Raw genomic sequence first — 26857 nt, 5'->3', positions numbered from 1 at the left:
TTAATATGCAGATTGACAAAAAATCTTGTGATTTACCTTTTTTTTAAATCCCCCTCCCCATACTGCAATTGAACCCAGGGACTCCCTGTATGCTAGATAAGTATTCTACCACTGAGCTACATCTCCAACACCAAACTTTTTTTTTTTTTTTTTTTTTTGAGCAAGGTTGCAGTGGCATTATCCAATTTCCAAATATCTATAATTTTTCAAATGTTAGTCTAATTTCCTTGTGATCTGAGAATGTGCTTGTTATTTTAATCATCTTAAATTTATCAAGCCTTGTTTTGTGGTCCTACTGTTGGAGTAAATGTTTCATGTGCACTTGAAAAAAATGTGCTCTGCTTTTGTGAAGTTGTATTATATAAATATTATTACATTAAGTGACTTGATAGTGTTTACGTTGTCTGTAGCCTGATTTTTTAAAAAACTTTTTTATTTATTTATTTTTATTAGCTACACATGACATTACAATGATCTTGGCAATGTAGCCTGATTTTTTTTTTTTTTTTTTTTTTGTCTACTGTTCTATTAATTACTGAGAAAGGAATATTGAAATCTACAACTATGATTTTTTCTATTTCTTCTTTTAGTTTTTTTGTTTTTGCCTTATGTATTGGGGATTGAACCCTGGGATGCTTAAGCTACATCTCCAAGTTCTTTTTTATTTTGAGGCCAAGTCTCACTAAATTGTTGAGATCTTGAATTCATAATCCTCCCGTCTCAATCTCCCAACTCACTGTGATTACAGGTGTATGCCACTGCACCTGACCCACCTTGCTATTTCTGTTGGTCCCGCTGCTTTGCTACTCTTTAAACTCTTTTATCTTTGCACTGAAACTTTTTAATGATTCCATTTTTAATACATTCCACTTACCACTAATAACTTATTAGGGATTCTTCCTCAGTCTCATTTATTTAGAATTGCTCAAGACTATATTTATAAACAAGAAATTGGCAAAGTGGGGGGTGGGGAATCACCCTGGAATTTTAATTAACTTCATTTTTTAAAAAAATATAGTCTACTTGTCAATAGACCTTTATTTTATTTATTTATATGTGGTGCTGAGAATCAAACCTAGAGCCTCACACATGCTAGGCAAGTGCTCTACCACTGAGCCATAACTCCAGCCCCAATTAACTTCATTATCCAAGCAAAAAATATTACCCTTCCTTAATAAGCCGAGTTTTAAATCTTAACTTTAATTAGAGATTGAACTAGTTAAAATGAAAAAGGTCAATGATGTGAGGAAGAATGTCTATTGAGATTAAAATAGCTAACCTTTTCACAACAAGTGAACAATAAAGACTAAGACAAGACTAGAAAATACCATAATAAAGAAAGTGAACATCATGCATGGCTATGTCAACCAGAAGTGGGCAGCAAGTATTTTATAGTATAATCTAGGTCTCTCCAAACAACCTGCAGAGCATGATATAGCACCATTTCAAAAACTGTTGGAACATATCCATTTGTTCAGCCAAATATTTGCTGGCTGCCTGCTATATGCAGAATGCATTGCTATTGGTACCTAATGTCCCATGTATTCCAAATGAATTCTGATATGCCCCTAGACATTTCATTTTATTTTTTAAAGAATTACAAAAACAGACTGGTATATGTTTTTCTTACTTTATTAAACCTTACTAGTATTCTTTAAAGGACAAACACATGGACAAGTACGATATAGTGAAGAAATCTTATTTTTATAAGAGAATTAAGGAGTCACTAAGATATTTCCAGATACTATCTTCAGTGATGATTGTTATCTTTTTTCTGGGACTCCAGATAATATTCGGCCCCTACGGCTACCACAAAAGCAGCAAATCCCCATTTAAATCCTTTTAATAATACACCAACAAAGGAAACATTGTGTGCAAAGCCACCCATGTATCTCCAAGCTTCATTGCTAGAAGAAAAAAGATGAAAAAAATATAATCACACACAATTCATAAATACTAAGTAAAATTAATTTTAATTTTTCTAATATACTTAAATGTGACATTATTTGAGAAAAATCTATGTGGATCACAATAGTAATCTTTCTGTGGCATAGGATAGTTAAGAATATATGACCAAGTTTTACTTATAAAATATATTTTAAAAAGCCACTTGATGATTTATTTTATAGTCATACTATTCATGCTTCAAATGCATGACTCACTTTGGTTATCCATCACAGACTAGCTGGGTGGCTACACACATACTACTTATTCCAACATCATAGAAAGATCAACTTAGACAATTAGACATTAATTCAGAAGGAGCACAGCTTTTCCCTGTCACAGAAGCTTGAACTTCAGAAGACTGATTTCCTGCTCAGGTAAATCATTCTTCTGAGTATACTGAATAAAGAAGTGAACTGAAGTCAGAGAGGTGTAGGGGGAAAAAAATCTCCTTCCACAGATATTATGTCAGTGAAAAATACCACGTTGTGAAGAGCAAAAACCATTTATCTCTAAAACTCTGACTGGTATGGTTTAGATATGAGGTATTCCCCAAAAGTGCAAGTGTGAGACAATGCTAGAATGTTCAGAGGAGAAATGATTAGAGAGGTGTAACTTAATCACTAGATTAATCCTCTAATATGGATTAACTGGATGGTAACTGTAGGCAGGTAGGGTGTGGCTGGAAGAAGCAGGTCACTGGGGCAATGACTTTGGGATTTGTGTTTTGTATCTGGTGAATGGAACTATCTTTCAGCTTCCTGGTTGCCATATCTTGAGCTGCTTTCCTCTGCTATGCCCCTCCACTAAGATGTTCTGCCTTACCACAGGCCCAGAGTTATGGTGTCAGCTGACCATGACCTGAACTTCTGCCACTGTGAGCCAAAATAAACTTTTCCTCCTTTAAGTTCTTGTTAGGTCTTTTGGTCACAGTAACAGTACGGATAACTAAAATACTGACTTAATAGAAAATATGGAAACTAATCAAATCAAATTTAAATGTCCAAACCAAAGACGTTAGCAGAAAGTGACAGATTAATATACCTCATGAACACAGATGCAAATATTCTTAACAGAATTTTAGAAAATTGAATCCAACAAGATCCAAAAAGGATAATACATCATGATGAAGTAGAGTTCACCCCACATATGAAAGATTGGTTTTAAGATATATATAATACACACACACACACACACACACACACACACACACACACACATATATATATATATGAATACATACTATATATAATACACACACACTTTTTTTTTTTGGTACCAGGGATTGAACCCAGGGACAGTTAACCACTGAGCAACATCCTTAGCCTGTTTTATTTTTCATTTTGAGACAGGGTCTTGCTAAGTTGCTCAGGGCCTTGCTAAATTGCTCAGGGCCTTGCTAAATTGCTGAGTCTGGTTTTGTACTTGCAATCCTCCTGCCTCAGCCTCCCAAGCCATTGGGATTACAGGTGAGTCCCAGCAAAACAGTTTTGATATATGAAAATCAAAGTGATTCATCATATAAATGGAATAAAAAAAATTACACGAGCATTTCAATGGATACAGTAAAAAGTATTTGATGAAATTCAAGAATTAAAAAAAACCAAAGGGCTAGGGTTGTGGCTCAGTGGTTCCATCCTCAGCACCACATAAAAATAAATAAGTGAAATACAGGTATCATTTTGTCCAACTACAACTAAAAAACAAACAAACAACAACAAAAAAAACTCCCCAAAAACAAATAATAAAAGCTTGGCATGGTGGCTTGTACCTGTAGTTCCAGCTAATAAGGAGGCTGAGGCAAGAGGTTGGCCTGAGCCCACAAGTTTGGGGCCACCCTGGGAAGTACAGTAAGAAAACGGTTTTTAAATAAAAGAAAAAGAAAGGAAGAAAATAAAAATCTGGGAAACTTTGGGATAGATGAGAAATTCTTCATTTTGGTAAATGGCATCTCTGAAAATCCTAAAACCCAGCAAACTTAGTGGTGACAGACTGCTTTCTCTCAGGAAAAAGGCAAAGATGTCTGCTTATATCACTTTAATTAACATCATACCAGTATAGTTAGCTAATGCAATTAAACAAAATAAAAAGTTAAGAATACTGTCTTCACAGATAAAATGATTATCTCTGAATAAAATTCTAAGGAATCTGTAAAAAAAAAATCACAACTAAAAAGTGACTTTAGCAAGGTAATGAAATACAAAGTCAGTATATAAAAATTAATTATGTTTTTATTTTCTAATAACAAACAATTGGAAATTGAGACTTAAAAAAATATATCATGTAAAATAGCATCAAAATGTGGAGCTGGGTGCGGTGGCACATGCCTGTAATTCCAGAGGCTTGGGAGGCTGAGGCAAGAGGATCGTAAGTTCAAAGCAAGCCTTAACAAACTTGCAAGAGCCTGTCTCAAAATATAAAAAAGGCCTGGAGATGTGGCTCAGTGGTTAAGTGCCCCTGGGTTCAATCCCTGGTGCCAAAATAATAATAATAATAATAATAATAATAATAATAATAATAATAATTCAGGGTAACCTTAACAAAACATGCAAGACCTGTGTATGAAGCAACAAAATACTGCTAAGAAAATTAAGGAAGATCCAAATTGCCCATGGACTGGAAGATTCAATATTATAAAGACATTATCTTCAATTTGATTTGAATTTGATTTAATATAAATATGAAATAGATTCATATTCTGAATCTATGTCAAAGAGATTCAATGTGATTCCAATTAAAATCCAAGAAGAGCCAGACATGGTGGCACATGTCTGTGATCCTAGCAGCTTAGGTGGCTGAGGAATGAGGACTTTATGTTCAAAGCCAGCCTCAGCAATTTAGAGAGGCCCTAAGCAACTTAGAGAGACCCTGTCTCAAAATAAAATAGAAAAAGGGCTAGGGATTGTCTTGTAAAAGCTGATAATCTCATTCTAAAATTCACAGTTAATGCAAAATACCTGAAATAACTAAACCAATTTAAAAAATGTAGATCTTATAATACCTGATTTGAAGACAGTGTAGTATGGGCATAAGTGCAGACATATTGATCAGGATAACACACTAGAGTCCAGAAATAGGCCACATAAATATGGTAAATTGATTTTGAAAACTTTGTCAATGTAATTCAACCTGGGAAATATGGTCTTTAATAAATGGTGCTGGAAGAACTGAATGCCCATATATAAAAATATCAACTTTCCTTCTTATCTCAAATGATACAAATATTAACTAAAAATGGATCATATACTTAAATTTAAGAAAGAAATTAATTAATTAATAGAAAACCATAAAAGCTCCTAGAAGATGATTAGGAAAAAATCTTAGGATGCCAAAAGCACAACCCATAAAAGAAAAAAAGAAAGCTAAATTGGGAATTCATTAAAATTTTAAATTCTTTGAAATTTAAAACTTAAGAAAATGAAAAGACAAGTCATACTCTGAGTAGACATTTAACCACAGAAAATATGTGAATGGCAAATAAGCACAGAAAAAGATCTGTGTGATCATCACTTTTTATAGAGATGAAAATTAAAACCACAAGAAGGTATTATACCATTTTCACTAGAATCACCAAAATTAAAAGACTAATAACAACAATATTGACAGAGATATTAAGCAACTGAAATTCTCATACACTGATGGTGGGAATGAGAAATAATTCAGCCACTTTGGAAAATGGTTTGGCAGTCTTTTATAAAAATAACTGTGAACATAGCTTATTATCCAGAAATCCCAGTTAGGTATTTATCCAAGAGAAATAAAAATATGTGCTCATAAATGCTCACACTTGAATGATTATAGCAACTTTACTCATAATAGCCAAAAGTTCAGAATAAGCCAAATGACCATCAATTGATAATGGTACCAAAATGAGGTATTTCCACAGAATGGATATAAAATAAAAAGGCAATAAAAAAGATTAGATACAATCCACAACATGTGTAAGTGTCAAAATGCATTATGTTAAGTGAAAGAGTCCAGGACAAAAGACTATATACTATATGATATCAATTCTACAAAATTTGAAAAAGATCAAAACTATCCAGACAAAAGCACAACAAGGGTCACCAAGTCACAGGTAGGGTAACACTGACTGCAAAAGAGCATAAGAGCATAAGGACATTTTCTAAATTAACAGAAATATTCTATAGCATGATTTTGGTGGTTACATAACAGCATTTTTGTCAAAACTAATGGAATTATATGATGGGTGAATTTTAAAATGGATGAACTTTAGAGGAATGATATTTCAATAAATCTGGTTTTAAGCTAGGCAAGGTGGTACATGCCTGTAATCCCAGCAACTCAGGTAGTGAAGGCAGGAGGATCACAAGTCTCAGGCCAGCCTGGGCAGATCCTGTCTCAAAAACAGTAAGATGGGAAGGGGATGTAGCTTAGCGGTTGAGTGTTTACATGGCACGCATGACACCTTAAGTTTGATTAGGAGGACTGGGAGTGAGAGGTGGGCACAAAAAATTTTAAAATTTTAATGTAAAAAGTCATATACTGAAAATGAACACACAAAACACTAACTTTTTGGGGGCGGGGGGTATTCTGGGAATTGAATTCAGGGCACTCTACCACTGAACCATATCTCCAGTCCTATTTTGTATTTTATTTAGAGACGGGGTCTCACTGAGTTGTTTAGAGCCTCATTTTTGCTGAGATTGGCTTTGACCAAGTGATCCTCCTGCCTCAGCCTCCCAAGCCGCTGGGATTACAGGCATGCACCACACCTGGCTAGACACTAAATTAAAAAAAAAAAAAAGTATATATATTTTTAGTTGTAGATAGACACAATACCTTTTATTTTATTTTTATGTGGTTCTGAGGATCAAACCCAGTGCCTTCCACATGTGAGGCAAGCACTCTACTACTGAGCTACAACTCCAGCCCTAGACACTAACTTTTAAAGAGAAGTTCTAATTAAATTACTTAATTCATCTTACCGGCCCCATGGATCCCTGAGCCCTTTTGCAGCCAGCTTCTCCTGGACAGTTTGTAATGGTGTCCCTTCTATCTTCCATTGCCTATAATCTGGAAGTTCTAGTTTTCCATGACCATGTTCATGTCCATGTCCATGTCCAGGGGCCATGTCTACAGAAAATAAGTAACATAATAGATAAGTACACTTAAATGTTTTTTAAAAGATAAATGCTTGAAAATTCTAAGTTAAAAGAGATTTTAGAAAATTATTTTATTACACTAACTAGTATGTGTTCACAGGAAATACGAATATGAAACAGAAAAATAATCAGTAATTGTACCAGAGAAAACCATTTATTATTTGATTACTTTCTTCATTAGAAAAATAGCAAACATTTACTGAGTCCTATGTGCCAGGTGCACTATGTTTTACATATATTAATTTCATCACTTCTAAAATAACTCTCTGAATTTAAATTAAAAATATCCCCATTTTACAACTGAATGAGACTCCCAAAGGTTAAGTTATGTCCTTAATAAATTAACTCTAAGACTCTCAGAAGCTAAGTAATATCCTGAAGGTAACAAAAAATAGTAAAAGGTACAACTGGGCTTTAACCCTTGCAGTACTGTTCCTAACTTCTAAGTAATACTGTTTCCCTCTTTTGAGTCCTAATGCATAAATTTGCATGATGAAAGCATAATACTGTTTAGTTACCTTTATTTAGATGATTCTTTTAAAATGTTGTCTTAATGATTTTGAATACGTATGATCACATGAACTTTTTCTGTAAAAAGTCAGATAATAAATATTTTACGCTTTTGGACAAAAGAGGTAAAATTGAGCAGATTATGTATGCCTATATATGACAAGAAAACAAATTTCCAAAACTTATTGATAAAATCCAAGATATAATAAATAGTAACTGAGTATAATTAAATTTTTTTTGTATAGGTCTACTAATGATAAAAAAGAAATTTCCATTTTGGAGTTCACCATTTTGCTTAGTTAGCGCTCAAAGTTAGAATTCCTTAGTATCAAAGTGATCTCAAAAAACTATTCTTTGCTCATGGGTCTTACAAAAATGAGGTAATGGGCTGAATGTGATTCATAGGCTGAAGTTTACTAAATGAACTGAATAACAGAGACCTTAGGACCCATTTTTCTTTTGTCTTTTTTTTTTTTGTGGTACTAGGGGATTGAATCCAGGGCCTTGCAAATACTAGGCAAGAGTTCTACCACTGAGCCACAACCCCAACCCCTTAAGATCGTTTTTAGTCCATGTTTGCTCCTATAAATAAAATGCCTTTAGTGTTTATATAAATATTTCACTTTTACTAGTGTTATGATTAACTTTTGTGTGTGGGCACGAGTATGTGTGTGTTATATGCTGTGGACTAAATCCCTAGCTTGTTGCATGCTAGGCAAGAACTCTTGACAGTGACCCATATCTCCAGCTCTACTAGTGTTATTTTTACAGCTAATATAAAAATAAACTTAATCTCATTTCCCCTTTTCAATTGCTATGAATTCAAATTAAAGGGTATGAATAAATACTGCTATATTATAATTTGTATAAGGCTAGCAGTAGCAATTCTATAGTCACTCTCTCCAGAAATAAAATGAAACCAAATAATTATTACCATTGGCTGTATTTATAACTATGTACATACAGGCTCAATAATAAGACAGGATTTTTTTAAACTGTATTTTAGAAGACAGAACTAATTGTTAGGTAGTGTACATTAAAGACACATTATGTGAAATTCTCATTCCATTAGACAATAATTCCAAGATGAGAAAAAATTGAACATAATAATTTTGACAAATTAACAAACACTTAATATTTATAAACATGTTAAATATCACAAAATATTATGTTGGTTATTTATATATTTAAAGAGAAAAAAATCAATACCCATCAAACACAAGTTAAAACAACATGACTTTGAAACACTTAATCTTATTAATTTCATCACTTCTAAAATAACTCTCTGAATTTAAATTAAAAATATCCCCATTTTACAACTGAATGAGACTCCCAAAGTCTCATGGTGGATTCAATAATATGAAGGAAAGAAAAATTATGGTTTTGGGTTTCAGAATGACTTTTAAGATTCAATACATTGGGCTGGGGATATAGCTCAGTTGGTTGAGTGCTTGCCTTGCATGCACAAGGCCCTGGGTTCAATCCCCAGCACCAAAAGGAAAAAAAAAAAAAAAAGATTCAATACATTATTACAAAAGAAAGACACTTAGAAACATTTATTTGGGATGGTAATGTCCTGGCTTCTTCATAACATGTTTTAAAAAATATTTTTTGAAATATTGTTTCATTTCAAAAATGTTTGTATAGATTTCAAGACAAGCCCTTATTTTGGCAACTGTCAATTTTAGAATACTGAGTATCCATGTATTTGGAAAACAATACAAAACAGGGTTAAATTTTGGTATGGGTATTGAATTCAATCTGGGATGAATACCAGGTTGCTCTACCACTGAGCTACATCCCCAATTCTTTTCTATTTTGAGACAGCATCTTGCTAAATTGCTGGGTACTCACTAAATTGCTGAGACTGGCTTTGAACTCCCAATCCTCATGTTTCAGCCTCCCAAATTGCTGGGATTACAGGTGTGCTCTACTGTGTCTGGCATGTTAAAATTTTGATGAAAGAGTTTGGTTTGGAAAATAAAAGTTGAAACATTACCATAGTACAAAGGCTATTTCAAATCTATTATATTACTGCCTCAAAATATTAAGTAATTTAAAAGACAAATCTTCAAAAAAAAAATAGAAGTACATACATTCTTATTTCTCCTATATAAATTTCTTTTAATGAATTCAACGTGCTTTCTCTTATACCTAATTCCAGTATTTCAGAAAGGTTTTATAAGAATTTCCTAAATATAAAGAAGAAACAGTCGAACAGTGTTTCTAGAAAATCTTTCATTAAAAAAAAATATTTTTATTTCAGAATAGGCACAACTGCTGGACACTGTGGCACATGCCTACAGTAGTGCTATTCAAGAGGTACAATGCAATCCACACATTGCATTGTATTTCTTCTTGGGAGGCTAAGTCAGGAGGACTACCAGTTCAAGGCCAGCTTCAGCAATTTACCAAAATTTTAAAAGGGCTAGGAATGTAGCTCAGTAACAGAATGCCCCTGGGTTCAATCCCCATTACTACAACAAAGAAATAAACAAGGGCTGTGGCTGTGGCTCAGTGGTAGAGCACTTACCTAGCATGTGTGAGGCACTGGATTCGATCCTCAGCACCATATAAAAATAAACAAATAAAATAAAGGTATTCTGTCCATCTACAACTACAAAAAAAATTTTTAAAAAGAAAGAAACACAACAAAAAGGCAGAAGAGTCGTAACTCAAACAACAATATCCTGATCATTTGAAGGAAGAGTCTGGAATTCTCTTACTTTGCACCATTGATAGCTATAAAAGCACCAGGTAAATCACTTAATCTTTCAGAATTTCAGTTTCTTCATTCAATGGACATGAAACCAACCTTGTAAGATTATGAGAATTGGGGAAAACAGATTGCAATGTGCCTTCTGGGTATGAATATGACCAAGAACAATCATTCTGAAACATTTGTATGACTTAGAAAAGCTGAACAAGTGTTTAAATTTATGAAATTTGGCATATGAACTGAGATGTTTTGTAAACATAAAAGTACACAAATTTAGAAAAGTGTGAAAATATAAAATATTTCAATAACTTAATATTGGTTACATTTGGAAATAATATTTCTAATAATTGAGTTAGATAAAATATACTATTAAAGTTAATTTTGTTTCTTTTTACTTTTAATAAGGTTTTAAAAATTACATGTGTGGATTGCATTGTATTTCTTCAAGCAATGTTTTATAAAAATTTGGGGACTTTTTTTTGGTGCTGGGTATCGAACCTCATGCATGCTAAGGAGAAGTTCTTTCACTGAGCCACACCCCAGTTCCTGTTAGATAAGAATCTTTACAGTCACATAACTGTTTTTTGCTAGCTCTAAACTGTAAGTAATTCCAATCTAGTGACAATAGAAAGGATTATGGTACAATCTCACTATAGAATATTATACAACAAAGAGCTACATGCAAAAGTATGAGCAAACTTCACAAATATAATAATGAACAAGGATGAATCAGAAAAAGACACATACATATTGATCCCATTTGTATAAGTTGAAAAGTCTAATTCACTTTTTAGTAATGCATCTTAGACAGAATTAAAGTAAAACAAGTGATTTCTTGCCAAGAGTCAGGATAGTGCTCACCTCTTGGTGGTGGAGAGATAATCACAGAGGCTAATACAAAAAGTGTCTAAGGAAGTGTTTTAGTTTCTTTCTTTTCTTTTTTTCTTTGTTTTTTGGTGGTGGGCATTGAACCCAGGGGCATTTAACCATTGAGCCACAACCCTGGCACTTTTTATTTTTTATTTTGAGACAGGATCTCACTTAGTTGCTTTGGGCCTTGATAAGTTGTTGAGGCTCACTTTGAACTTGTGATTCTCCTGCCTCAGCCTTCTAAGCCACTGTGCCCTGCCAAGGCAGTGTTTTCAGCCTCTAAGGAGTTGAGATGTATTTTGTATCTGTTTATGAACTGTCGCCCTATTTAAGGGACATAAACCATTGTGTTCTCCTCATTTCTCATTCCATTTTCCCTTCAAGGACAGAACACCTCTGTTGAGAATGCATATTCTAAATTATTAGCAGTGCTAATCTGAGAGATGGTTATACAAGTATTTGCTTGATTACAACTCTTCAAAATTTACTTTTGTTTTATATAGTCCTATTATGTGAAAATAAAAAGCAAAATTTTCTCGAAAAGGTGAGTTATAAACTGTGCTGAGACTCAACAAGGAATGATTATTTCACTTTCAGAGCTGCTCAAATAAGAACAGCAAGGAAAGCAGCTCAACAAAGAACATGTGATTATGAAAAATGTAAAAAGCTATTTATGTCTTAAGTGAACCTTAATTTTGGTGGAGATCAACCTATAATAAAAGGGTGGCTCCCGCACAGGGAAAGCAAGGGCATATTTTCTTAAGAAGGAAGCAAAAGGGTAATGCTACTCCCACTACATGCAATTTTATAGTTTACCAAAGACTTTCAAATATATATTCCCAATTCTCCCCATTTAAAAAACCGCAATTATCATACTAATGAGAAAATAAAACCAAAAGGATTCTTATCACGTTATTGTCCAATCTGTGTTCCTAAACACATGCAATGGCTGGGATTTTTATATCCTGCTTCCCCCCCCCCCACACACACACTATAACACTGTACCATAAACATTTGTACCAGAAAAAGCTTACTTAAAAATATACAAGCTGGTGAGGCATACATTACAATTATTTTACATATTTTCGATTTGGGGGCTGTCCCTCTGCCTTTATTCAATCCAAATGTAAACCAAATGTCCACGGGCCGAGAAGGGGGTTGCACCGGGCAAGGGCGGGACAAAGTACCTGGATTTAACAACCAATATAATTCTCACAGTATCCTTCTGCAACCACCTGTCCCTCCTTCAGTTCTAAACTATAGTTCTCTTTGGCTTATTCCTTGGCCTCCTTCCCCTTTGAACTGCCTCCTCTCGTCATCCTTCTCTACTTAGTTTCTCCCAGTCTGCATTTCCTCAGAATAGAGTCTAGCTCTCAATCCTAATATAGAGGTCTCCCACGAACTCCCTAATTTACCTTACAGCAATTTGACCTCTCAGGACACTCAATAGTCAACCGTCCAGCCGGAGCCAACCGGAAACGGAAGTTGTCAAGTACAGTTCCTTACGGTAGGAAAACGGAGGAGAAGTTTAACGTTCCGGTCCTGGTTCAATGATTTCTGGACCAAATAGGGATAATACGAGGGATATGGGAAGTCAATATTTTGTACACATACGTGCATTCTAAGTATGATTGAGCTAAGAGACATTTCAGAGGAAATAAGGGCGGAAAAGCGATACTTTCCTTGTTTGGAGAGGGACTCCTTAAACACTGCACAGAGGGTAGGGCCGAAGATTGCCCCACCCAATAAGTGAAGCTGTTGTTGGGAGCGTGGACTCATCCAATGAGAAGGCTGGTTGTTGTGCTGCAGTTGGCAGGCTGCTGCGGGAGGCGGTGGCGATAGGAAGCTGGAGGCAGAGCGGTGACTGGTAGGCGGCGGTGCTGTCTTTGGGGCACGGAAAGTGCTAAATGAGGAGGGCTTTTCTTCTTCTCCGGCTGCGGACCCTATACAGGGGAAGCTGACGAGGGTGGTCTGGGAAGGCGGTAGCCAGACCGTTGGTGGTTCCGGAACCTCGTAAGCCAGGTAGCCGCTTAGGAGGGTCGTGAGGAGATGGCAGCTGAGGCGGGCGGGGGCTGCGTCCTGTGGGGCGGCCTGGGGGCCTGCTTAGAGCATGGGGGTTGTGGTGGCGTGGTCTGAGAGAGAGAAGAGAGGCTGGAGTAAGACACTGGTAGTGAGAGCTGAAGGAATTCCTTGCACGAAGCCCCAGGCGAGGAAAGGAGGCGACGTTACAGACACCTGAGAGAAATCCTAGGGATTTCTTCTTATGGCCATTTGCTGAGGGTAGTGAAGGGGTGCGGAGAAGAAAGCTGTTTACTGGCGGTCAGATCCTGTAAACTCTATTGCTGTGCATTATGTAATCCTTGGCTTGTTATTTATTGTAACAACGAGGTTGACCCTCTTGGAAGAGGAGGTCTTGCAAACCTATTGATAGAACACTTTTCATTGGCTTCAGTGCTTTTTTTTAGCCAGGCAGGCTCTGTAGGCGAAGGGTGATAGCATGAAGGTTAGAGTAGTCACGAAGAGCTTATCCCAAATCTGGACTGGAGAGATACGGCGCAAGTTTGAGATGACTGTGTTCAGATTCGTGTTTTATAGTTCATGAATTTGTTTTGAGGGTCAAGGATGGTAACAAGTACGTTTTTTAATCTTCAGGAAAGTGCAGAGCTTCAAAAAGTCTATTGTAGGAGGTAAGTGCAAATTGGAAGATGACTAGAAAATTAATTGGTAGAACCTCCCCTCCCCACAGATATTGTGGATGTTAGAGATTGTGACAATAGGGTGAAAGTCTGAATGGGGAGGAAGGGTGTCAGTTTTTAAGTAATTTGCTTTGTAAGTCTGAGACTAGTTATGAGTTATTTCTTAGGTTTTAAAAAATAAGCTCTTTGAATCTCTTGGAAGTATATAAAACGTACTTACAAATAAAATTAATCATAAATTATCCTGTTTTTCAAAAGTCTTGTGCTGAAACTCTTGGTTCAATCCCCAATACTGGAAAAATAAAGAGTCTTTATAATTTTAGGTTTACACAATGAAATGTAGGATTAAAATAGAAATTCTAGGCAGTATGTATATAAAAACTTGATTTTGTAGCTCAGTGAAAAGTGATTTTAAAAGACGGGAAAACAATTTTTAATAAAGCTTTAAATATTGCTAAAATGTAAGCTGTTTGAAGTGTTGCCTTTAGAAGATAAGAACAAATTCAGTATTAGCAATTGTATCATTTTACTGAACATGTTTTAGTACTACTGCATGTCAGGAAAACTTTCTAAAATGTGGGTGTTTTTTTTTTTTTCCTGTTAATGTTAATTTATGTTAGTGCATACAGACCTAAATCAAAATTTCATTTGTTTTGCTCAAAATAATATTTGTGAAAGAGAAGTGGAGTGGATCCTTAGAGTTTGTTTTGAAGTGTTGAGAGTACTGAGATTATTTGTCAATGGTTTAATTAAATTTTTAAAATGATTCTTGGTTTCAGTCTTTTCTGTTTTTGAGTAATGCTGTCTCGGTTACAAAGAAAACAACTTTCTGGGTGAAATTTTGTAGTGATTTGAGTATCTGTGAACAAATTTGCCTTTATTCAGAGTTTTTTTGGGGGGAGGGGGGAGAGAGAGAGAGAGAGAGAGACAGTGTGTGTGTGTGTGTGTGTGTGTGTGTGTGTTTCTTATGTAACCAGCCTACTCACTGTCTTGAAGAACTAATAGCTGATTTTGAATGGCCAGTAGGTGTCATCTTAGAATGCCATAAATTGAACATTGGGAAGGAGATTACCAAGCAGTTTAAGAAACACTTGCCCAATGTTTAATGCCATAACTTCAACACCAAGAAGAAAATTACCAAGTACTTTAAGAACCATTAATTCAATTAGCGTGTAATTGGATAATTATTTATAAATCATGAATGTTCTCTTTCTTCTGAAATATTTCAAAAGTTCTATTGGAGCTATTTATAAGGAATTTGAGCTAGCTACTGTTTGTGGTGCTGGGGATTGCCCAGGGCTTTTTGCATGCTAGGTAAACACTCTGCCAACTGACCTATCTCTCAAACAGTGTCTGCAAAGAAATATAATTGTTTGCTTTAAAATGGATTTTGACTTTTTTAACCCAGCCCTTAAGGTATCTTGTCATATAATGGGGGTTTAAGATTAGTTGACTATTTTTAGTATACAGTTTTGATATCTTACTTAGGTTATTCTAAAATGATTAAGGTTTTCAGTCCACTGAACTTATATCGTAGAGAAAACAGTGCTACATGATGTAAAATTAAAATGATGAAATATGGGCAGAATTCTTTGAACAAGTTATCAGCAGTTTTCTATTGTTCTTTTAATGCCTGAACGAACAGCAGAATTTTTGTGTTTCATTATCTGTGGTGGCTGTGGTGCCTTCTATTTCTTCTTCTTAAGCTATATCCCCAGCCCTTTTTATTTATTATTTTGAGACAGGTCTCGCTTAGTGGTTCCCACTTTTTGATCCTCTGCCTCAGCCTCCCAAGTAGCTAGAATTACCTGAGTGTGCCACCTCACCAGTCTGTCTGTGGCTTCTTAAGGTCCCAAATTGCTTCCTTTTACATTTTTATCTGGTAGACTACATGCTTTTCTCAGAATAATGAATACCAATGTCTAAGATGTAATGTAGTGGATTCTGGAGGGAGCTGACATAGAAATCTCTGAAGGTGGTGTATACCTGTTGTAAATAGCCTCCCTAGCCTTCTGCTGAGCTCTTGTCACTTTGTAGTTCTATTTCTTATGCTTTGCTTTTGACACAATGTTTAAAAAAAGGACTGCCTAATTTGAGAATTATCCAATTGGGTACAGATAGATAGAAAGGTCTCTCAAAATAATCTAGGAGTTTATAAAAAGGCATACACACAGTTATTATATACACTTCAAAATTTTAGTCATGGGGGAGTATGAAGGAAGTAGATGCATTTTTTGGGAAAAAAAATCTCTTAATGGTTTGGCTTAGTTATGGCTGCCACTTTAAAAACCATTGATGTAATTCAAGGCTCTGGCACTTGTGGTATGAACCAGTAACAATAGTTTCAGTTTGCGTGAAAGAGCTACCAAATCTACCAATAAGTTTTTAGCTCAACAAATTGTCACCATTTAACAACATAGCAAGGGTAACTTTTCTAGCCAGTGTCTGAAATTGCTAAAAATGAATATTATGCTGAATGTTTCAGTTTGCCTCAGAAAGTGATCTAGTTCTAGAATTAAAAATGGAAAATAAAGATTGAAAGTTTTCTTGATTAAAAGTCTTTTTAATAGTGCAATGATATGACAAATATACATTAATATTTGCATAAACAGTCACTCACTAATATGTATTAAAACTTGGAATTGCAAATATGTTGACCTTGGTATTGGTTCTAATTTATAAATTTATAGCTCCTCTTTATGAATTCTGAGTTTTTTGTTTGGGGATCTGGCTTCCATATAGATAAGTATGAGAAAAAAGTAAATAAGAAGAATGAAATTTGGGGGAAATTTAATTTTAAGGTGTGTGACTTTGGTTAATTACAGAGTTATGCTTTCTGTGTTTGAGATACAACTGCCAAAATATTGGTCATAAAATGTGGCAGGTGGCACCAATTTACTAAGTGGTAAACATGGGTTACAGAATACTCATTTTGTTCTATACCTCAAAAAATGTTAGTCAGATTTATTACCTTTGTTATTATGGATAATTGAATCTTTTTTTTTTTTTTTTTTTTGGTAGTGCTGGGGATTGAAATGAGGGCCTTGTACATGCAAGGCAAGCACACTACCAACTGAGCTATGTCCCCAGCCCCAGATAACTGGCTCTTTTTAAAATTATTGCATATTAATTATATAGAATATTGGGTTTCATTGTGTCATATTTGTATATGTGTATAACATTTTTATCATTTCTGTCTCCCCATTACCCGCCCTACACTCCCCTCCCCTGTTCCCTTCTTCTTAGTAATAGTCCCCCTTGTACATCCAAGTCATCCCCCACCCCTAGATTTCACATATGAAAGCAGGCAATACTTGTCTTGAGTATGGCTTATTTTGCTTGAAAATAACAGATGATATGTAGTGCCGTCCATTTTCCTGCAAATGGCATAATTTTGTTTCCTTAAGGCTAAATAATACTCCATTGTGTATATATGCCACATTTTCTTTATCGATTCATCTGTTGATATGCACCTAGGCTGACTTCATAACTGGGCTATTGAGAATTGTGCCTTCATAAATATAGGTATGTATATATCTATAGTGTGATACTTGACTAATAATGTTTGATATAGGCTAATATAGCTACTGAGATTTGTCAATTAATTTACATAAATTTCTTTCCTCATATTTTATAAAAACAGGTGAGGGAAGGAGTTGGATCCTGAATAGGAAATCAAACTTATACTTTCACATTCTCTTTTATTTTAAAGCTTTCTAATCTGTATTCCTTTGTAGTTCTTTTGAAATGAAAACAATAGTGGAGTTAGAAGAATACACTGTGGACCATTCTGTTTTTCTAAAGTGACTGTAGGATTCAAATAGAAAACACAAAGTACTTATAAAATCTAAAATTTTTAACAATTTGAAATATTTTACAGTATTTACTGTTTTATTGTTTGTGGAAAAAACTAGGAAAAATTAATAAAAAAATTAGAATTAAATGTTCCATTGTCAAATCTCTCATTGTATACCTGTTACTCTGTGATCTTATTTATTCACTTAGTATCTAAAACTGATAATTCTTAGGGCTGATAATTCTCAAATATCTATCTGTTTTCCCTATCTATGTCTCTAATCTAGACTTTTTCTTTCCTGTTCTATAATTTAAATACCTGCCAGATGAAGATGATCTGCAGGGCCCTCAAATATGCTATGACTTAAAATGATTCTATTTTCCCTTTTATCATTTTTCTAATGGGCTGAAACTAGAACCTGATGTTATCTTTAATACTTTGTTTATGTACCTCTCATCTGAGCAATACTGGATTTTGTTGCCTCTACCTTCTATTTTTACTTTTTAAATTGATACATAATAATTGTACCTATTTATGGGGTATGATATGATGTTTCAATACATGTGTACATTGTGAAAGATGCAAATCAAGGTAAAATCCTCAAACATGTGGTGAGAACATTCAAAACCTTTCTTTTGGAAACACATTGTTATATATAGTCGCTTTATGTGCAATAAAACATGAGAACTTATATTTCCTATATAACCATAAATTAGTACCCATTGAGTAACTTTTCCCCATTCTTCCCTCCTGCTCTCCTCAGCCACTGGTAACCACTGTTGTTTTCACTGTGTCTATGAGATCAATTTTTTTTGATTCCACATACAAGTGAAATCATGCGTTGTCATTCTGTGACTGGCTTCTTTCACTTAACATAATGTCCTCCAGGTTTATCCATGTTGTCACAAATGACAGGATTTCGTCCTTTTTGTATAACTCAATAGTATTCCTTTGTGTTTATATACCACATTTTCTTTATTTATTCATCAGTTGACGAACACTTGGGTTGACTCCATTTCCTTGGCTGTTGTGAATAGTGCTGCAGTAAAGAGAGTGCAAATGTCTCTTCAATATACTGATTTCCTTTCCTTTGAATATATCCCAGTAATGGAATTACTGAATTGCCAACTGATCTTTTATTAAAGACAGTGCAACTTTGTGTTTGTATTCTATAGTATCAGATTATGTAATGTTTTATGCAAGTCTATAGTGTAGGTTACAGATCAGCTTATTTACAATTTTCTTTAACAGCCCTGGGGCTGGGTATGTAGCTCAGTGGTAAAATATTTGGCTAGGATGTGCAAGGCCCTGAGTTTAGTTTCCAGCATCACAAAAAAAGAAAAACAGCCCCAAAACTGACACAATTGCTATATGAATTTATGAAGAATTTTGCTGAGACTTATAAAAAAATTTAAAAACACAAGTATAGCTGGGTGTGGTGTTAGTACCTGTAATCCCAGTGGTTTGGGAGGCTGAGACAGGAGGATCACAGGTTTAAGGCCAGCCTCAGCAACTCAATGAGGCCCTGTCTCAAAATAAAAAACAAAAAGGTTTGGGGATGTAGCTCAGTGGTAAAACACCCCTGGGTTAAATCTCTAGTAAATCCCCCTCCCCTCAAAGAAAAAAGTAAAATAAAATTTAAAAAAAACCTAAAAACACAAGTACAAAAAATATTGAATGCAATTCAGGAAAGGCTTGTTTAAAATTTTTATGACATAGAAAAGTCCAAAGAATATGGGGAAAATCATCCTCAACTTCTTGTGTTACAGCAATGTTTCTTGAAAATTTGAAGGTTAGTCTATAGAAGAGTCATTTTAAAAATTTTTTAAACAAGTCTTAAACAGTTTAACATTTTCTATTAAATATTTTAATTTCCCTAACCCCTATTTTTGTATTATTTGTTTTTTACAGTTATAGTTTTGTGAGCCACATTATTTTTCTAGAACATAGCTCTCAAATGTTGGCAAGAAATTGCAGTATAAAATTTGTCATTGTACTAAAGTACTCTAAATGTTCATCCAGCAAAGGCTCTTCATTCATTGTTGCTTCCTACTCTAACCTTTTCATCTCAGTAGAAATAACATTTTATCAGCATTAAGTTGAAGCACAGCTGAGGTATCTCTAGGTGTCTTGATTACAGATTTGTTGTTGATGTCACTTTCTTGACTTATCAGTTAGAAATTATATTTGCTAGAAATGAAAATAAGAAATAACTATTTCTCAAACACGATAGTAGTTATTTCTTTGTCTTATTAAAAAAAAAAATTGAGAGGTAGGTATTCAAGGGCTGATGAGGCACTCCATAGAGTTGTCAAGGATCCAGGCTCCTTCTTTTCCCTTTACCATTGTTTTGTGGCTTTCCATTCTCAAGATCACCTTATGGTTGCTGGATCTCCAGACAATTATATCCTTGTTCAAGGGAGAAGGAAGGACGGTGGAAGAAAAGTATAGACAAAAGGGGTATACTCTCATCTTTTAAGAAACCTTTAAAATTCCCCGTGCAGTACTTCCTCTGGTTGCAATGACCAAAATATAGTAATCTGACTACATTTACTTGCAAATAAAGCTCAGAAATGGCTTTTTACTGAGTGTATAGAATACCTGCCAGGGATGGGATATTACACAGGAATGTGTAATCTTTTTCATACTTGCTTCTTATCTTCTCTGACTGTCCAGTTGTTGCTGTTAGACCTTTCATTCAACAGACATGAATTAAGCGCTAACTTATATAGTAGGTCCTGTTGTAAGAATTGGAAATGCACAACTAAGGTATATTCTCTGCTCTAGAGAAGTTATAATTTAATAATAAGACTAATAAACTTTTGCACAGATTTCTGAGAACAGAAGGCATTATGTACTGGGAATAGCTACCACTATGACTCTGCCTATCCCTATCAATTTATAAGAGGGTTATGAGGAAAAGTAGGAGTGACCTCTTGGAGGGGCAGTGTTAGTGGAAAACAATCTTTTTTTTTTGGTTCTCTGAGCAGAAGGGAAAGGGGTTGTTATTCTTCCCTAAACCCATGAGAAAGAGATCTTATAAGATTGACTCTGTGTTTTATGTGCCATTAAAAAGAAACTAGCATTTATTCTAATAGCTGCCCCTATTCTGAAGAACACATGCTGATGGAATAATACTTGATATAAGGGCAAGGCATTCTAGTTGTAAGATGTTCAAGTGATGGATTTTGCATATATTCTCAGATTTTTAGAGTCAACGATGATATTCATCAGGATTCTTCAGAGAAACAGAACCAATAAGGGATTTTATATATAATTATTTTAATTTCTATTATTAGGATTTGGCTGACACAAGTGAGGAGGCTGATCAGTCTAAAGATCTAAAGGGCGAGTTGACAAACTGGAGACCCAGTAGAACCAATAATATAATTCCAGAGTTTGAAGGTCTGAGAACCAGATTTATTCAAGAGTTTTCAAGAAATTGAAACCCAGGAATAGCTGATGTTTCTTTTTAAGTCCAAAGGCAGAGAAGTGCTGATGTTCTAGTTCAAAGGCAGTAAGGTAGGAGGAACTCTTGTACTTGGGGGAGGGGTTCAGTCTTTTTCTTCTATTTAGGCTGTTAATTGATTGTGTTAGGCCCACCTGCATTAAGGAGGGCAAACTTAGTCTACAGATTTAATTATTAATCTCATCCAAAAATACCTCCTAGGAACACTCAAAATAATGTTTAACCAAACATTTGGGCATATGAGATTAGAAACATTTTTTATTCAGGGAGAGGCTCTCTAACCAAAGAAATATGAAATGAACTAGTGAGGAGCATAAGTGAGTATTTTGGGGCTTACAGTTTCAGAAGTCTCAGTCCATAGATGTTGATTCCATTCCTCAGGGCTGAGATCAGGCCAAACATCATGGCAAAAGGGTGTGGCAGAGGAAAGCCATACCGGGGGACATTGCTCCAGGAAGGAGAGAGAGAGAGAGAGAGAGTGAGAGTGAGAGAGACTGAGAGAGAGACTGACTCCCCTTGTCAGGGACAAAATATAAACCCCAAAAGCACATCCCTGATGACCTACCTCCTTCAGCCACACCCCACCTGCCGGCAGTTACTTTTCAGTTAATCCCTGGCAGGGAATTAGTTCACCAATTGGGTTAAGGCTCTCATAACCCAATTATATAATTTCTAAACCTCTTGCATTGTCTGACACAGGAGCTTTTGGGGGACAGCTCTTATCTAAACCATAACATTCCACTCCTGATGCCCAAAAGCTTATGCTCATTTCACAATGCAAGATACATTTTAGTCCAATTTTAAGAGTCTTCATAGTTTCTGTAGTTCCAGGATTTCTGAAGAACACAAGTCCAAAGTCTCTTCTGAGAGTTAAGGCAAATTCTTAGTTTTATTCAGCTTTTCACCACTGTGACCAAAAGACCTGACAAGAACAGTGATCTTTTCATGTCTGCAACAATTATAGTTTGATAATGAAAATATCTGTCGTTTCTATTGGTGACCAAATCAAAGAAAGTACTGTTTTTTTGGTTGTTCTGCATACACTGATAATCTAATCAAATTATAACTATTAGAGATTGATAAGAATGGTGTAATTTGTTCTTATTAAAGTTTATGATTCTATTCATAGATTCCTTACTGGGGAATCTGTGTATACTACAATGAGAATTTATGAGGGGGAGGGGAAGGATATAGAATTGTCTTTTATGGAAAGGCTTTATAGAGCAAACGACCATTGATCTGAGTGTTAAGAAGAGCAGGGTAGTTAGACTAAAGGATAGTTGAAAATCATTCCAGAAAGGAGAGTAGCTTCAGAAAATGCATAGAGGTGTGAGACAGATTGATATATCATGGAATTGTAGGTCAACATTGGTGAGGGAAAGTCTCAATTGAGGCAGGATATAATTTCTCTTACTGATGATAGGACTACTTTGTTCATGTACCTGTTGAACAGTACTGGTTGAAAGGTCTTGTTGCCAGATTGTTAGATCTATTGTTGGATTATTAGATCTTTCTTTTTAAGCATACTGAACAATAAGATGCACTACTTGGAGCTCTGCCTCTCTTTTCTTTTCTTCATCACTTCTATTATATGTAGAGGTCATGCTACTATATAGAACTCTGTGTAAACCAGGAACCAGCCACAATTGTTTTTTCTTCTTCCATTTGATCATAGGGAACTCTACAAGTCCACAGATTGAGAGTCTACATTTAGTAGAAGTAAGTGCCATGGTATCTGGGCCATTAAGCTTATTGGTACTTTTATGGCCTGCTCTAATCTCATAATATAACCATTGTAGTCAGAGTTAGCAGATTATATAATGGTAAGAACCAATCTTCTAATAATGACTTTAAAAATATTTTTAAAAGGGTTTATTCTCATGTAAAATCTGCTGCAGTTATGAGCAGCTGTTCTTCATATGATGGGTCAGCATTGCATCTATATTTGTCTCAGCTTCTTGTTATAACACTGGTAAAGTAAGAACAGGCTGGAGAATTGCACACTAGCAATTAAATGTTTCTACAGATTTTTTTTTGGGGGGGGGTGTGGAGTGCTAATTGGATTAAACCCAAGGCCTCATTCATGCCAGGCTATACCCTCAAACCCTTTTTAATTTTTTATTTTGAGAAGGGGTCTCTCTTAGTTGCCTGGACTGGCCTTGAACTTGTGACCCTTCTACTTCAGCCTACCAAGGAGCTGTGATTTGCTCTTGGCAAAATAAGTCACAAAATTACATTTGACTTAAAGAGGATAGAGGAATATAGTCCTCTTATGTGCCCTGATGGAGGGGAAAAAACTAATATCTGACATGCAGATTACTTTCACTTGATGAAACACTGCTAGCACATTTTGCCTTATGGCTTAGTGGGTTGGAGCACTCACTTTTTTAGATTAGGTTCATAACATGGTCATTACAGGATCAATTTCTATTAGGATCCAAAAGCCAGGCAAGGAGCTCTTTCTTAAAAGTATAATCAGCTGCAGGAAAGGAGATAGTACTATTCTAAAGCAGTGGTTCTTAACTAGGGGCAATGTTTGGAAACATTTTGTCACAATTCAAGGGCAGTATTACATCTAGTGTGTAGAAGCCAGGATGCCACTAAACATCCTTTTATACATAGAACAGCTTCTCACAATTGCAGGAGTGACCAAAATGCCAATAGTGCCACTTTTAGAAACTGCTTTATGTTGAGTTCTATGCCTAGTGGTCTATGTTGTGATTTTTTTTTGTCAGAACCTACTGGTAGCTTCTTTATACAACTACTTTATCATTTACCATACACGTGTTGAACACCACTGAGTTTGCTGGAACTTAAAGCCCAAATGGGTAGAATAGTTTGAACTATCACCTTGACTTGTTGCTGTCTTTTGTCCTGTAGCTCTTATGGATTATTCAGGAAATGGGACATGCTAAAATATGGATTGTATTTCCAGAATTTAAAGAGGCCTATCAAACACTGTGCTTTTAAGTGGTGGTCGCTGAATGAGCTTTGGCAACTTTTTGAAGGGAGTGTTTTGGCATAGTCCAAACTATTGGACCTCTAAGTCTTTAACTTAACTTCATTAAGTTGGCAGTGTTCTAAATTTCATGCTATTCTTCTACCCTGTAACATGTATGTAATTTTTACTAAGGTGTCTTGATGCCCAGGTGAAATAAGTATGGTGTTCTTAGTGTAATGAACAAGTATGATATTCTGTGGGTTAGTGAGTTGTTCAAAGTTCTTGTAGTCTAGCTTGACAGAGACTTTGCTTGACTTTGCTTTACCACTTACTAGCTTGACAGAGACTTTGTCATTTACTAGTTGTAATGCCCATTTAGGTGAAGTGCCCATTTCTTCATCTATAAAATGGGGAGAGTAATAGTACCTATTATATAGGATTGCTGTAAATAGATGAATTATATAAAATGCTTAGAATACTGCTGACATATATTAAATGTTATAAAATGTTAGCTAATAAAATAAGACCTATAATAATTCATAATCTTTTTTTTTTTTTTTTGGTACCGGGGATTGAACTAAAGGGCATACGACCACTGAGCACATCCCCAGCCCTATTTTGTATTTTATTTAGAGACAGGGTCTCACTGAGTTGCTTAGTACCTTGCCATTGCTGAGGCTGGCTTTGATTTGCTATTCTCCCATCTCAGCTTCTTGAGCTGCTAGGATTACAGGTGTGTGTCACCGCGCCCTGTATAATTCATAATCTTTAAAATTTTTTTTTAAATTTATAATCTTTAAGGAGAAAATGTACGTTGAGTATGTTTATAACCTTAGAATAGGGAGGGAGTTTATTAAAAACAAAAGGCATAATATGATTTAAAAGGATTAACAGATATTGTTAACTGTTTTCTCCCCCCCCCCCCTTTTTTTTCCCTGAGTACTGGGGTTTGAACCCCTGAGCCACATGCCCAGCCATATTTTGTAGGGTCTTACTGAGTTGCTTAGCGCTGAGGTTGTCTTTGGACTTGTGATCCTTCCTGCCTCAGCCTCCTGAGTTGCTGGGATTGTAGGCGAGGGCCACCATGCCTGGCTTGATTAACTATTTTCTTAATTGTAACTCTAATTAAAGATAGGCTCCTTTGTTTACATTCAATTCTATTTAAAACTAGACATACTAGATTAAAACTTTCCTAATACTATTTAAGAGGTAATAATGGTCAGGATAAGAAGAAAGGAAGAACTATATTGGTACTTCATCTCCCTCTATCAATTAAGTCTACTCCTTTTTTTTTTTTTAGATATAGTTTTGTAGTATAGTTAAAAATGCTACTATGCATAAATACCCAAAAAGATTGAGAACAGAGTATTGAAGAAATACCTGTATATCCATGTTTATATTAGCATCATTCACAGTATTTAAAACTTGGAAGTAACTCAAATATTCATCAACAGATAAATTGATAAGCAAAATGTAGTATTCACTGTACATATGATGGAATGCTCTTTAGCCTTAAACAGGAAGGAAATTCTGCAATATGAATTCAACATAAATGAACCTTGAGGGCATTATACTAAGTGACATAACTTGGTCACAAAAAGACAAATACTATATAATTTCATTTGTGTAAGGAACCTAGAGAAGCTTAAATTGTGGAGACAAACAGTGGAATGGTGATTACCAAGGACTGAATGGAAGGGAATTCGGAAGTTACTGTTTAATGGGTATAGAGTTGTTTCACTTTTACAGCATGAAACTTATGGAGATGGATGTGGTAATGATTGCACAACATTATGAATGCTTTAGTATCACTATAAATTTAAGACTGGTTATGATAGTAAATTTTTTTAATTTTTATCTTTTGTAATTGTAGATGGACAGACTGCCTTTATTTTATTTATTTATTTTTATGATACTAAGCATTGAACCCAGTTCCCCACTCATGCTAGGCAAATGTTCTGCCACTGAGCTACATCCCCAGCCCATAATGGTGAATTTTGTTATGTTTATTGTACTACAATGAATAAATTGGGGGAAAACATCCATCAACTCAAATATTTTTGCCTCCCAAAAGAGCTTGTTTTGAACTGTGTCAGTTAACTAGGTAAGGAAGGGGAATAGATTATTACCAAATCCATGCACTACCTTCCTTGACTTTAATTCTTTGTATGTGAAAAATTTATTTCTTAATGTGGCAAGCAGGGATCTGACATGAATGCCTTTCCCCTCATCACTAAATGAAAATAAATTGTCTTTAAGATATGCTCATTCTTTAGCACACAGAATATGTTCTCTAAATATTATTTCTCACTGAAAGGAACCAGGGTTTCTTGGAGAAATTCTAGGTCTAGGGTAGGAATTATTCATGATGAGCCTGGAACTTCTTGTCCTATTAAGATGGGAAGCTGTCTTAATTTAGTAGGTTTATGACAGAAGGGCTTAGGTGGGTCAGGGGTCCCAAGGGCCACACTTCCAGGTTTCATGATTTGCAAGAATGACTCACAGGATTCAAGTCATTATATTCATGGTGATAATTTATTTCTGTGAAATGATACAAAGCAAAATCAGTCAAGCAAAAAGCATGTGGTACAAAATCTGGAGGAAACCAGGTGAAGGCTTATAAAAGTCCCAACGGAGTTGCAGAAGTGAGATTAATCCCTCCAATATGAGTTGTGTGCAGAGCCTTTATTAGCTCTAGGGCCATCTCAGGTTTTTTTTACGAGCATATATATGGCCTTCTAGATTTCTGGGAATTTGTGGGAGTGTTTCAAAGCTCCCTATGGACA

General features: G+C 35.2%; 2 protein-coding genes across 18 annotated transcripts in view; one reads left to right on the top strand and one right to left on the bottom strand.

Annotated features, from left to right (window-relative positions):
• Positions 1–1616: 1616 nt before the first annotated feature.
• On the bottom strand, positions 1617–12733 carry Ndufb3 (NADH:ubiquinone oxidoreductase subunit B3). Of its 3 annotated transcripts, XM_058578253.1 has the most exons (5): positions 12585–12652; positions 9435–9519; positions 7589–7658; positions 6894–7041; positions 1617–1907 (listed from the first exon to the last, which is right to left on the bottom strand). In XM_058578253.1, the coding sequence occupies exons 4-5, from the start codon at positions 7037–7039 to the stop codon at positions 1751–1753; spliced, it is 303 nt and encodes a 100-aa protein (XP_058434236.1). In that variant the 5' UTR covers positions 7040–7041; positions 7589–7658; positions 9435–9519; positions 12585–12652; the 3' UTR covers positions 1617–1750. The 3 variants fall into 3 exon arrangements, with proteins under 3 accessions (XP_058434236.1, XP_046318942.1, XP_046318943.1); XM_046462986.2 differs by lacking the exon at positions 9435–9519 and having other exon boundaries at positions 12585–12726; XM_046462987.2 differs by lacking the exons at positions 7589–7658; positions 9435–9519 and having other exon boundaries at positions 12585–12733.
• Positions 12734–12974: 241 nt separating this feature from the next.
• The window catches only part of Hycc2 (hyccin PI4KA lipid kinase complex subunit 2), a 78556-nt gene continuing 64673 nt past the window's right edge, over positions 12975–26857 (top strand). For 7 of the 15 annotated variants that reach the window (XM_046462984.2, XM_046462974.2, XM_046462980.2 and 4 more), the window contains exon 1: positions 13043–13191. The gene's annotated coding sequence lies outside the window, so the exon portion shown is untranslated. The other 8 variants (XM_046462978.2, XM_058578248.1, XM_046462976.2 and 5 more) reach the window with 4 other exon arrangements.

The sequence above is a fragment of the Marmota monax genome, unplaced genomic scaffold, assembly GCF_021218885.2.
Source record: "Marmota monax isolate L192 unplaced genomic scaffold, Marmota_monax_Labrador192_F-V1.1 WCK01_AAM20220418_F8-fsc00095, whole genome shotgun sequence".
Classification (NCBI taxonomy): Eukaryota; Metazoa; Chordata; class Mammalia; order Rodentia; family Sciuridae; genus Marmota; species Marmota monax.
The sequence above is the reverse complement of the archived record's forward strand: the minus strand, read 5'-3'. Positions and strand labels throughout refer to the sequence as shown.